This window comes from Thalia democratica, chromosome 1 (genome assembly GCF_965202585.1).
Source record: "Thalia democratica chromosome 1, ktThaDemo2.hap1.1, whole genome shotgun sequence".
NCBI lineage: Eukaryota > Metazoa > Chordata > Thaliacea > Salpida > Salpidae > Thalia > Thalia democratica.
The window spans coordinates 77582094-77595017 of NC_139165.1; the positions used below are offsets into that span (position 1 = coordinate 77582094).

General features: G+C 26.9%; 1 protein-coding gene across 1 annotated transcript; it reads right to left on the reverse strand.

Moving 5' to 3' along the window:
- Positions 1-567: 567 nt before the first annotated feature.
- Positions 568-4467, reverse strand: LOC145839571 (serine/threonine-protein kinase 35-like). Its single transcript, XM_082947187.1, has 7 exons — positions 4391-4467; positions 4243-4334; positions 3621-3721; positions 1270-1524; positions 1032-1205; positions 792-962; positions 568-585 (listed from the first exon to the last, which is right to left on the reverse strand). The coding sequence occupies exons 1-7, from the start codon at positions 4465-4467 to the stop codon at positions 568-570; spliced, it is 888 nt and encodes a 295-aa protein (XP_082803313.1).
- Positions 4468-12924: the final 8457 nt, after the last annotated feature.

Genomic DNA, 12924 nt, shown 5'->3' on the forward strand with positions numbered 1-12924 from the left:
AATTTTTAGTAAATATGTTTAAAAAAGTACTTTTTTTTTTCTTACTAAAAGAATTTTCAAGCTAAAAATGTCATTTATATAAGCTCTTTTATCAATAAAAGTGTGACAATTTAAAACTAAGTGCAATAGATTTAGCAGAAACTGATCAATGTGAATAATATATGTAAAAATACAAACGAATAAAGCAAAAGTAAGAAGAACTCTTAAAAAATAATTTAAGTACTTTTTTTTTTTAATTTAGATAAAAGTTGGTTGAACCTTAATTAAAATTTTCAGTAAAATAAGCAATTAAAAGAAAAATATATAAAAACTAGTAAGTACAATTTTCAAACCAATTGATTTTTGTTAAAATAGTAATAGTAAAATTAAAGTATTATAATGATATTTCATTATTAACTATTTAAAAGTAGATAAGCATAACAAATGAAGTTATATTTAAAGATTTAAGAAAGTAACTTTTATATAGACTATAGAACTAATTCTAGACAAAAGTAGAACAATAAATAAACTCAAACAACTTTTAAATTGTTTTTTATGGGTATAAAGAGCTTTAAAATCATTAAAACTTTAAAACAAATTTTGTAGCTGTTGGGTACAATAGAAATTATAGTTATGTAAAATGAACAATAAGAATTTTAACCATTCTAGATTAAAAAATAATGTAAATGCACTGATTGATTAAATAATTTTTAAGCCTCCAGTTATTATTTATTGTTTCACTAAGCTACCAAAACAGTGTTGATAAAACAATAACCTATGTAAAGCATCATTGTGAATAAAATAGGTTGTACTTGTGCTGCAGGCTGGTTTTCAGCTGCAGGTTGGACTTGCGCTGCAAATTGAGCTGCTGGTACATTTAGACCTTCTCCAGTGTTCCTTATTTTCTGTTCTAGCATTCGAGCAATGATTCTCGGGTGCGGGCGATCATCCGGTTCTATTCTGAGAAGCTCGGTGATGGCGGCCTGAATAGTTTCGAATTTTTAAACTAAAACAAAAACTACCTTTTGGGAAAAAAAATCAAGTTGACTCACGAAAACGTCGCTGCCATAGTGGCGTACGACATTTTCTTCAAAATTTCCGTTTCTCCCGTCAATGACGAAATCGCGCCGTTCCTCGTCGGACTCGAGCTCGCTCGACGCGAACATTATCAAAAATGTGAGGCCGCACGAGAACCAGTCCGACTTGGTAGAGTACCTGCACCCTGGCTGAAATAAAACCTTAAAGCCTAAAAGTTTGAAAATATGAAACAACTAAGCAAAATTTACCGACCAGCTCGGGCGCTCTGTACAGGGGCGTGCCGATTTTCCCGAACGTTCTCGTGTTTGCTTCGGCGTCCTTCAACGCAAGCCCTTTCTTTCCGCCCTCACCGCGACACCTGGCCTCGGTCCTGGTCGAAACGGCGAGACCGAAATCGGCCAGTTTGGCAACCATTAAACCGTTGACGACGTCGACCAGGACGTTGGCGGGTTTGACGTCACGGTGGATGACGTCATTTTCGTCGAGGTACTGCGCGGCTCGACACATCTAGAAGTTGCTGGATTTAGTTTTGGTCAGGCTTGTTTTGTGCTTAGATTTTTTTTGCCAACGTTTTGTTAAAACATAATTTTGTTTTGTTTTGTTTTTTATTTCATTTTGTTTATAAATTGGTTTTATGCAATATACTGAATAACAAAATTTTCTAAACCAAAGTTTTAAATTATTTAGAAACGAAATGTTAATCAAATTCACCCTTAGGTATATAAATGTAAGTGTTTATTAAGTTATAAGTTTTCAAAAAGTTTTATGAAGTTTTTAAGCTCGTGATCAGTAATAAATTAAATTAGTCATAAGCTTTGTGATGAACAAATTTATGAAAGATTAAGAATAACTAAACTTAATATATAAAACTATCAAGATAATGATAGTGATAAAACATTTAACGAAATAGTAGTATATAGCAGGGGCGTAGCGTGGGTAGGGACACTGGCGCATGCGTGCCACCCAAAAAATGTAAAAAAAAGAATGTAATATCTTTATCCTTTATAGTTTATTTTTTCTGCTTAATTTGCCTTTTTTCAAACATGTTTATCCAGTATTCAAAAAGTTATACGAAATTTTGAAAACCAATTAGTGACAAGTTAGGAAAGTATATGTTATTACTTAATATACTGATTCGGTGCGTAATTGCAAATGCGCACCGATGTTGATGAAAAACTCCATAAGGGAAAATTTTATAAGTTCATTAACTTCATAAGAATTTATACTCAAAAAGCACGCAATTAATATAGCGCACCGCTGTAGTATAACCTTATGGCAGATTATTTTTCTAAAAAAGTTTACAAAAATACGTCACGCTTAAAGAAAAATTAAACAATTTTACAATTTTTTTTTATGCTATATTGTTAAAACTACTGCTAGTTTTCTGAACTTTATTTTTGTAAACATACAAGAAAAAGCGTGTCGGCCTATGAGAAATAAACTTTTTTTGTGATTTTTATTTTAAACAAATACAATGAAATGAATTAAATTTAAAAAGTATACTTTTAACTATTTTACAAAGTTTTAATAAACTGTAATAACAGTTATAAAGTTGGTCTATTTTAACTTCTGTGTAACTTTATTAAAATTATGTGCAATGAGGTGTTGTTATCACTGTTGTATTGTATATTGAAGAGATGATATTTTTTCGTAAATAAAACAGATACATTCGTTTTATGGAATATATTAATTTTTAAAGATATAAAGTTTACTGTAAGTAATAAAAACAATTTTTGTTTAGTAAGTTTACATTTTTGCAAGTATACGTAATTCTAATGAAATTTATACTTTTATTTAATTGTTTAATTTTGTGTTATATAAATATTTTTTAAAACAGTTAACGAACTTATTTTACTTAATAAATTTATTTCAATTATATTACTTATAAAAAGTTTTTTTAGAGCTAATTACAAAAGTTTAATTTAGAGGATTTTTTGAGAAAAAAATTTGCGCACCCCCTGACCAAAATACCACGCTACGCCACTGGTATATAGTAAAGCAAATAAAGTCAGATGTGAAACAATATACATCAAGGTTTTAAAGTAACATGGTCCCTTAGGAGCCATTAGGTCATATTTTAACGCCACTACTAAATATTATTAAGTTGATGAGAAAGAGCAAAAGTTATAAAAAGCTCTTAGGCTTATTTAAGGTTAGTGTTTTAAGAAATATTTTTGGAGGGGCAATAGCTTTTTTATTTATTAATATATTTTTTTATTTTTGGAGGGTTTTTCAAGTGAAGCTTATTGAAAAAAAAGTTTTAAAAACCCTTATCAGTAACTAAATATTGTTAATAATTAGTTTTTAAATATTTTATTTGAATTAAATAAGTAGTTTTACTCGTTAAACTTTTTTAATAGGACTATAATAGCATAATCTATTGTCAGATAAACATCATTGTACAAAATTTAATGTAAAATAAAGTAATAAATAGTATTAAAATAGTAAAGTTTAAATGCAAATTATCAGTTCTTTGAAAATTTTTGCACAAACTTGTGTTTAGTATTCTACTAATGACTGATTTGTTAGTGTTAAAAAAAAAATTGTAATAGATGTTTTAAACAGATTACTTTGTTAAAAAAAAACTAAAGTTTTAAACATACTTGGTGCATAAAGGTCAGCTTAAGTTTATATGGAAACAACTTTTTGGAGAAATTTTCCAAACTCCCTTTAGGACAATACTCCATTGTGAAAAAGAATATCTCTGTATATAGCAATTTTATTTAGACCTACTTACTAAAATATTTTAACTCTAAATGTTTTAGTATTTAATCAAATCAAAAAAAAATAATGTTATGCAAATTTAATAAAATTAAACAACATACTAAAGAAAATTTTGCTAGCTTCAACAAAAATTCAAGCTAATTTTCTAAATGTAATTAATAGGTGAATAAAATTACGTTTTTCAGCGTTCCTAACTTTTATATTTATCAAAAACGATAACTTGCTAATGAAAAAAAAATTCAAACCTTACTTTTGTTTAAACAAAAATGTATCACAAAAAAAAGCATGTATTTACAAAAATTGTAACCTAAATACTTACTATACAAAACAATTCCCTTGGATCAATTTTGATAAATTGTTTAATTATTTCAGTAAACTAGACGTTTTAGAAAAAGAATCTTTAGTAAATTAGTTAATTAGTGTGTTGTTAATTGTAGTAACTTGTGAAACTTTTCAATAAAAATAAGAACTCAGAGTTTTCAAATGTATTTAAATAGTTACCGCTGACAAGTCGTGTACCGTCATCAATTTTCTTCATGTCTATTTCCGAAGCGTTAATTGATTTGCTCTCATTATAAACTCTAATTTGTCTCCTGCGTAAAATTTAGTTAAATGCGTAAATTAGTCTTACTTTACTGCTGAAACAAACCTCAGCGCGTAGTTAAGCTTCACTGTGTCGCAATCACAATACGAGGTGATGAAATCATTACTCAACGACATCAGCATTTGCGCCTCTTCAATTTGCCTTTTTAGCGTGTGTCTGTAATTTTTTTTTCAAATAAAAACTTGATTACTTTTTTTTTAAAGACTAATTATTCTTTCAATGCTAAAAAGAGAAACTAAGTTACAAACTTAGTGTTAGTTTAACTAGAGATCCATTTTAAAACTTTCACAGTTATGTCTATGTGGTTTTAACGCATAAATTTTGACAGATACAAATAAAATTCACGATGGTAGCCCATGATCTTATAAGCATAAAAAGGCCTACTGGAGAATATCTGGTTAACGTGAACGAAAACGACGAAATGACGAAAAGTGACGCGACTCGCAAATGCGCCAGCTACGGCGCTGTTTTAGCGTCGATTACGGAGAAGAGCGACTATGACGCAATACAGGACGTTTTGCTGCAAGACCACGAAGACGAAAGACGCTGGAAAGCTTACCATGTAGCTCTCGATATTACAAGAGACAACTCGAGTCGTATTTTTCCCAATGGGGTCGCATACGACTACGAGAAGCACAGTGTCTTTTATAGAGACCATATCGAGAACGACTGGGACTTGTGTCATTCTGCTATGCTTTACGCAGAGAATAGAACTGAAGCTTGCATTTGGCTTTACTCTTGGAACTGCCGGGGACTTTACGCAAACTTTATTTGCTTTAAACCGAAGAAACCAAGTTGTTGGTCGGCTGAAGCTCTTGTTGAAGAAAGAAGCTTTAGACATGAAAAAAGTATGTATGGGGCAGTGTTCGGCATGTTTTGCATGACAGTTGTTGCTGCGTTATTTGCGTTTAACTATCGTAGACGCTTACAAAACGCCAAAGAAGAAATGGAAAAAATGTCTAAATCGACAATTTAAACTATTATTAACAATAAGTTTGTATGAATTCACTTTCTCTTGTTTTTAAATAAAACATAAACTGTAAAAGGTTTCTTAAACTTTAGCTAAATTTAAATAAAAGTATTATCTATTGTAAGTTTATTTAACAACATCTAATGTAAAATATGATATTTTATTAACAACAATACTTTACTTCAGAAAGAAAATTACTTATGCATAAATTATAGTCTAGTAGCAACTACATAATCAACAAACCTTATAATTAAATAGTTAATATGATAGACGACAAATACAGTACTATAGTTTCTACATACAACATTCAATTATAAAAAAATATAAACGTAGTTTCTGAAAAAAATTCACTATTCTATGAACACTTGTTTTACAAAAAGTATAGTAAGCAGTAAGCACTAATTTAATTATAAAGAATGAAGTTTAGTTTACAATAATATCTTTGGTACTAAGAAATAAAAAATTAAACACCGATTTTTCTTTGTTATTAGTCAAACAAAAAAACTGTATAATAATATAAAACTAACTATTTTAAAAACAAATCAGCTTTTAATTTTCTTCTTTTTTGTGTAAAACTCGAAGCTAGTGGTACAAAATCATTTATTTTTCTTAAAAATAAGTTCATTAATGTTTTTTTCTTGTTCTAGAATATAGAGTATTCCACTCATTAGATAGTTTTACTTACCCTTGCCTGGGAAGTATCAATTTCGCAGCGTGTTGTTTACCGGTGAACTTGTTTTTGACCAGAAGGACCAGTCCAAACTGGCCCTGCGGAAAGGCACGTGTTAGATATGAACGGCGCCACTTTCGAACCAGTGTTATTTAACGGTTTTAGTTAGTTAATTAGAATTTGTTTTTAAGCTAGTTTAGATTTTAATGTAGTAACTTGATTTTTAGAAGGTTTATTACTAAATTTAAAAAATACATATTGCTATGGTAATTTGTTCTTAAAACTTATATTAAGCTGTGATGTTTGCCCAGATATAAAACTGAAACAAACTTCATATTAAATTAATCAAATATATTTAAATAAAAAATGTGCAAGTTTTTTAAAGACAGAAACTATAAAGAATATTCCGTACAACAAAGTATATACGTAAGATTTTTAAAACTTAATTCTTAAATACATAATTGTAAACCTAGTTAAACGTTTAAGTATGTGTTCAAATTTCAAAAATAAAGTTTTACAAAGCTAGTTGTTAACAAGAAAGTACTTAATTGTTAGTGTATGGTTTGGCTTATTCAAATCAGAGATCGAAAGTACTTAATAAAACAGGGCCATATTTACACAATAAGTTCTTAGCGGACCACGTTAAAATTTAACAATCCTTTGGAAGCCACGTAATTCAAAAAAAAAACTTTTCTTGAAAATAATTGAATAATAATTAAGAACAAACGTGTATTTAATGAAACATATGTTAGACAGCACAGTTTACTCAAAAGACTAAATTAAACGTAATTTTTTTTTTGAAAAATATTTTAAATTTGCATTGTTTGCTTTTTTAGTTAAAACACGTCGCACGCCAGAAATTGTTACTTGGCGGGCCGCGATGCCGACATCTGATTTGAATAATATGCAAGCTGTTAAAGCTGCGGTTGTTTTTTAAATGAAATTTTGACTGAACTTATGTGACAACAAATTGTGTATTTTTATAACTTTACGGGTATAAGTTAGTTAGATAAAAATACCAAAAAACCTGGCCTAGTTTCTTTTCAGTTATGTACTTCTCAAAATTAGATGTTTGTCTTTTTTTGTTCCATGTAACTGTTAGCTAAATTGAAAAATAAAATTGTCGAAAAGTAACCGAAAACTAGTAAACACAAATAAAAAAAACTCACAATAAGTAGTCCGAAGAAGACTATAGCTAAAATGCAAATTGACGAAGTATAGTCAACGCCTTCGCCCTGTTCGGGGGTACCTTTTATTTGGTCGTTTGCTTCTTTTTCAGCCGATTTTTCTAATTTTTCAATGATCGGGGCCACATTTCTACATAAGAAATAATTTTTTTTCGCCCTACTGCAAGATGATGTCTTGCGCTGTCGTGAAACTTCAAGGTGGTGAGAGCAGTTTTGGTTGGAACCTGCCATCATGATGCTGCGGTACGGAAAGCCGTTTTCGTTCTTCTTTACGAACTCCAGGAAGTCTTTGAAGAGACCCGGCGAATATGTTGCCAGCACCGCGTTCGCGTCTTTGCAGTAAGACGTTGAGGAAGTGAGGTTTCTTTTAGTTTTGACTGCAAAGTAGTTTTCTCCGTCATGCACAAAAGTGTTTGTTTCGTTTGCAGCTGAAAAATAACACATTTTGTTTTTTATACTAACTCAACTTTAAACATTGTATACTTTATTTTTGTTTTAATGAAAAGTTTAAAGTTTTCAAAAACTTACAGTGCAATTTCTTTTCTATTAGCAAAATTCAATTTTAAATTAGGGCTGGGCTAATTTTTTAGTCGGTGGGCCAGGTTAAGCAGAAAAATGTCTTTTACGGTCTGGAAACGTTAGCTAAAGTCTAAGCTAAAAAGTATACGAAGCGTACAGTTAAAAACCTTGATTATAGTTTCACAAGACTTTTAGAAACAAATGAATAAAGCCTTCAGCTTTTACATTGAAAAAAAAAACATAAGTTTATTTAAATTTAAATACAGCTCTTTTATTTTCAAAAGTTCAAACATGCATGTGTGCGATTTGGAAAAATGTTTGAGCCATCTAAACTTCTATTTGTTTTACTCGTGAAGTTAACTAAGATATATCAAAATGAAGCTCACAGAAATGCTGCTTGTGCAACTGATGAGAGAAAAAAAATTGCTATCAGTTATTTTTAAATTTTAGTTTTAACTTAAAAAATAGAATAAGGATGACAATTATACATAGTCGCTGAAAATACTTAAAACCAAAAAGGCTATTGCCATTTTAACAGAATCAAATGATCTACTGTATATTTTTTAATGGCGTTTTTTTTTACCTAACTTGACTGCTGAGAAATCGATATGTAGCAACACATTATTTAAAAATTAATTAAAAAAATAAAGACTACGCCATTCTAAAATTTGTTATTAATAAACTAAAATAATTTTGTAAAACTTTAAAAGCAGTTCATAATACAAAAGTGTTTTTAATTAAATTTTGACATTGTAAGATGCGACATGTTTCTAATCAAATTTATCTAATTTACAAACTGCAAACTTTACACAACAAAATTATTAACATATACCATCAAAAAAGATCTTGACTTTTAAACATGCTAAATATATCACTTAAAAAAGTTAGAATAAAACAAATTTAGTAGAAATCGAAAAAAATTAAGAACAGAAAAGATTTAGAAAAGTGTAAAATACTTCTACCAATATTCGTTTAAAAGAAATAAAACAGATAATGTTTAATGTTTTATAAACAAAGCTTACAGATAAAATATTTTTATGCTAAGTATAAGCAAAGTGAATGACTACATAATTTAATAGGTTAATACAGGCGGTACCAATATAAAATTATTAAAATTTGTTTTATTAATGTTTAGTGTAATATTTTTGAAAAAAGTTAAATAGTCCGTTAAACTAACAGTTTAACTTGGTATTTTAGTTGTAAAAAAATTATGTAAAAAGTTTCAAACTTTTTTATACATATAAAAATAACTAGTACAAGTTTGTTAAAAAATTAAATTTGTATACGTTTCATCTAATTTTCATATATTTAGTTGTTACAATACAAATGTTTCTAATTTATAAATAATTTTACTAAAAATCAATTGGACACAGTTATTTTATTGTTTCAGTATACTTGCTTTTTTAATATTTATATTTGGTAAATTGAAATTGATAGCAAAAAAGTTGTTATTAATTTTCGTTAAACTTTGTTTTAATCAAGTATAAAACTATTACTTATTATGTTTACATTTTCTCAAATAAAAAGTACTTATGGTGAGTTTCACATAAATTTCTTACAGAAAAATATAAGCAACAAAACTAATTTTTATTTAATGTTTAATAGTTCAAAAATCACTATAAAAAGTTTTATAAGTATTGTTCAAAACTTAAGGGCCAAACTTTTGCTATTAAAAGTACATTTTTTGTGATACATAAACTTTTCATTTTATATTTTGAAACAAAATAACTTAAAAACTGAACACAAAGATAACCAACCTTGAGCAAGTAGAAACAAAATTGTTGGTAAAAAGAAGAAAAGTAACTTCTGAAGTACCATGTTGCCTATTAGGTTGAGGAAAGTGTTCTGTTTCTCACTTAGAAAATCTAAACAATATAAAAAAAAAATCAGTTTCTAATTGTACTTTATACAAGGTTACTTTTTATAATGTTCAAAACGGTAACCATGTTTTTTTTAGTTAGTTTTAGACAAACTAGTCCCATAAAACTTTGAAGAGACAAAAAAATTTTCTTACATATATTTTGATAAAGCTTTCAAAATAATAATCTAAATAAAAAATTTTACTTGACTAACGTTTAACTTTAATTATTAATTAAAAGCTTTTACTTAAAGTTAAAAATCTATCATGAATCTTTACTATATACTTAAACAATTTTTGTTAAAGGTTTATATATATAAATTCACATTAACAGCATAAAACTAAATGTTTTATTTTACATTTAAACTTTACGAAACGTGAATTAGGTCAGCTTGTTGCAAGTGTTTAACTTTAGAGAAAAATGATATTTTTATTTTTAAATCTTAATCTTATCAGAATATATAGTCAATATATTACATATAATAAATAAAACTTATTCTTTAAGTTTAACTTCAAACAAAAGCAAAATTAAAATACTTAAAACTCATTGATTTTTTTGTAGATACCAAGTAATTAAAAGTTTTATAAATGTTTCAATTTTACAACTTTTATAAGTTAATTAAACAACGATTGATAAAAGTCCGTTGTTTGAGTCAAACCGTTACAAAATTATAAAAAAAAATTTTATATAGAACTACTTGTTTAATGGAAATAAATTAAGTCTACAATCAAAAACTTTTTAACACTAGTAAAATTTACTGTTTAAAATACTTACATTTCAAATTTGCACTAACAATGATACTAAAAACAGAGTTTCAATGTTTTTTCAACTATAATGAATTTTGTTTTTCTTATTTGAAAGTACTAATTGTAATGTAGCATTTAAATAAAGTAAATAGCAGTTTTTTAAAAGTTAATGCCATAGAAATACATACTTTGTTGAAAAAATAGTTTTTTTAGTTACTAGCTTAATAAATAATTTACAAAACATTACTGTTTGCATGATAAAAATAACATTAACAATATCAAGAATAAAAATACATATACAGTATACATACAGTTATATACACCATTAAACTATTTATGAAGCTTTTTTTGTTAATTCAGCTTATACTACTTTTAACTAATGAGATTAATATTCTGTATATCATAATCTTATTAGTATTATTTAGCGAAAGAGTCTTAAATTTAAAACTCTTTTTAGTGTTAAAAAAAAACTTGACATATATCAAAGTCGTATGTTATTTATTTTTCTATTTTTCAAATAAATTTTAGCGCTATACTTTAACCATGCGAGTAAATTAAATTGATTTGGTGCAATTTAACAGAGCCAGTGCTTATATTTTGTTAATAATAAGAATTTTGTAAAAATTTGTACTAGAAAATTTTGACAAAATTATATTTTAAACTATAGCTTTTTATTATTTTTAATAGTTTTATCTACATCTAATTACAACTATTTTTTGTAAATGTTATGAGTATAGTTTAAACTCTTACTGAGATTTTTTTTATGCTTTAACGAATTGACGATTTTGGTTGTCAATAAAATATGAACAATATTAAGGATTCTGTCAAGATGTATACCCCTCTACTTAAAAATAAAGAACTTTTAATGTAGAGAGCTATGAATTTTGACAGAATTCTTAATATTGACAGAATATTTTGTTTTTGAAACGTTAAAATAAACAATTTCTTTATATAAAAGTAAAAAATATATGTTTATTTCTTAAGTGTTTCTATTAACAGATATATAAATTTATAATTTACTGAAACTATCTTGACACTCCAACGAAACTTTCTGAACTCAATCTTTAGGATTAACCGTCATATAATTTGATCTAATATGTTTAAAAGTTTGTAGACTGAGAGTTTATATAATTTTCAATTATTTAAATACTTTTTAAAGTAGTGATAAGAAAGTGTTGAAAAATGTTGCTCATTAAATTTCAAAAAGGTTGCTCAGTTTTGTTTTTGTTTTAGTGAATAGAATTAAAAAGGTCATTAAAAATAATAATTAGCACAAAAAGTATTTTCATTGAAAGTTTAATTTACTGTAGTTTTGTTCTACTGATCTAAACGTCTTGTTTTTAAATTATTTTATATTAGTACAAAACTTGTAAAAGAAAAAAAAATCTTGAACTTTGTTAAACATATTTACACTTTATAAGTCAACTCGTGTTTGTTATAAAATACTTAAGTTAATATAAAAAAAACATTGAAACTAACATTTTTAGTGATAAAAGGTAAATTTATCTCAAATATTAAGTTGGAAAAATAAGTTGGCAAAAAAAGGAACACATAAAACAGAAACACATTAATTTATTTTTCATAAAAAAACCTTCACTAAACGTTTTATTTATATATAAAAATAAACGAGAGATGTACTTAAAGCACTATAGTAATCCCCTGTAACTGAACTTCATTCATTTATTTTAAATATATGCTTGCACTTATTTTATTCGTTTTAAAATTTTGTATATTTATTGAACAATATAACAATTGTCTTGAATACCTCAAAATATTTTCTTTGGTCCCTTCAGCGTGTAAAAAATATCTTTTTACAACGAAAGTCTAAGATAAAAAAGTTATTTAGAAGTAAGCAAAAGATTTTTTCAAATAAGTCATTTTGATTGATCTTGTAGTACAGTGCTTCTGAAATGGGGTTCCGCGGAACCCTAGGGTTCCGCGAAGCCTTTCGAAATTTAAAAATGTAAAAGAAGATTCTTTCGAATTTTATGTAAAATTAAAATTAGGGGTTCCGCGGAAAAGTTGAACTTTTGAAAAGGGTTACGCCACTAGAAAAGAATCAGAAGCACTGTTGTAGTAGATTTCGAAAGTATTCTTTAATGAAACTAAATTTAACTTTGTAGTTGTTATTTAAAAAATCACTTATAAGCTATTTATTAAGTAAGCTTTAAACAACAACTTTTTCAAAAATAAAGTTAAAATACAAACTAGGATATTGGATCATTATATTTAATTCATTTATTCTTTGAAAATGTTTATAATAGTTTAGTAAGTAAAAAAAAAAATTTGTTTCATAAAACAAGTAAACCTTTTAATTTATTCTTAAATTTTACAAGAAGCTTTTTTTAAACTTTATATATCATAGTTTCATTTAATTTACATTGAAAATAGTTAATTTGTTACATTCGTACCGTAAATATCTTTTTTCCAGACTAAAAACAACTCTGTGTTATATTTAGGTATTTTTTCGTGATACATTAACTAGACGATATTGAAAGTACATACAAATATCTTAAGCAGTAAAACAAAAGTAAAGTTTGTTAAAGTTATATAAAACACAACTAAAACTTAGTTTTTGAACATAACTACTTCTTCAAAAAACAAAAACTAAATAAAACTGTAAAAAAG

Coding starts and splice junctions, on each gene's coding strand:
- LOC145839571 (XM_082947187.1), bottom strand. CDS start 4,467: ATGCTGATGTCGTTGAGTAATGATTTCATCACCTCGTATTGTGATTGC. Junction 1,525..3,620: donor AGCTGACCTTTATGCACCAA/GTATGTTTAAAA, acceptor AGCAACTTCTAG/ATGTGTCGAGCCGCGCAGTA. Junction 1,206..1,269: donor TGTACAGAGCGCCCGAGCTG/GTCGGTAAATTT, acceptor GTTTTATTTCAG/CCAGGGTGCAGGTACTCTAC.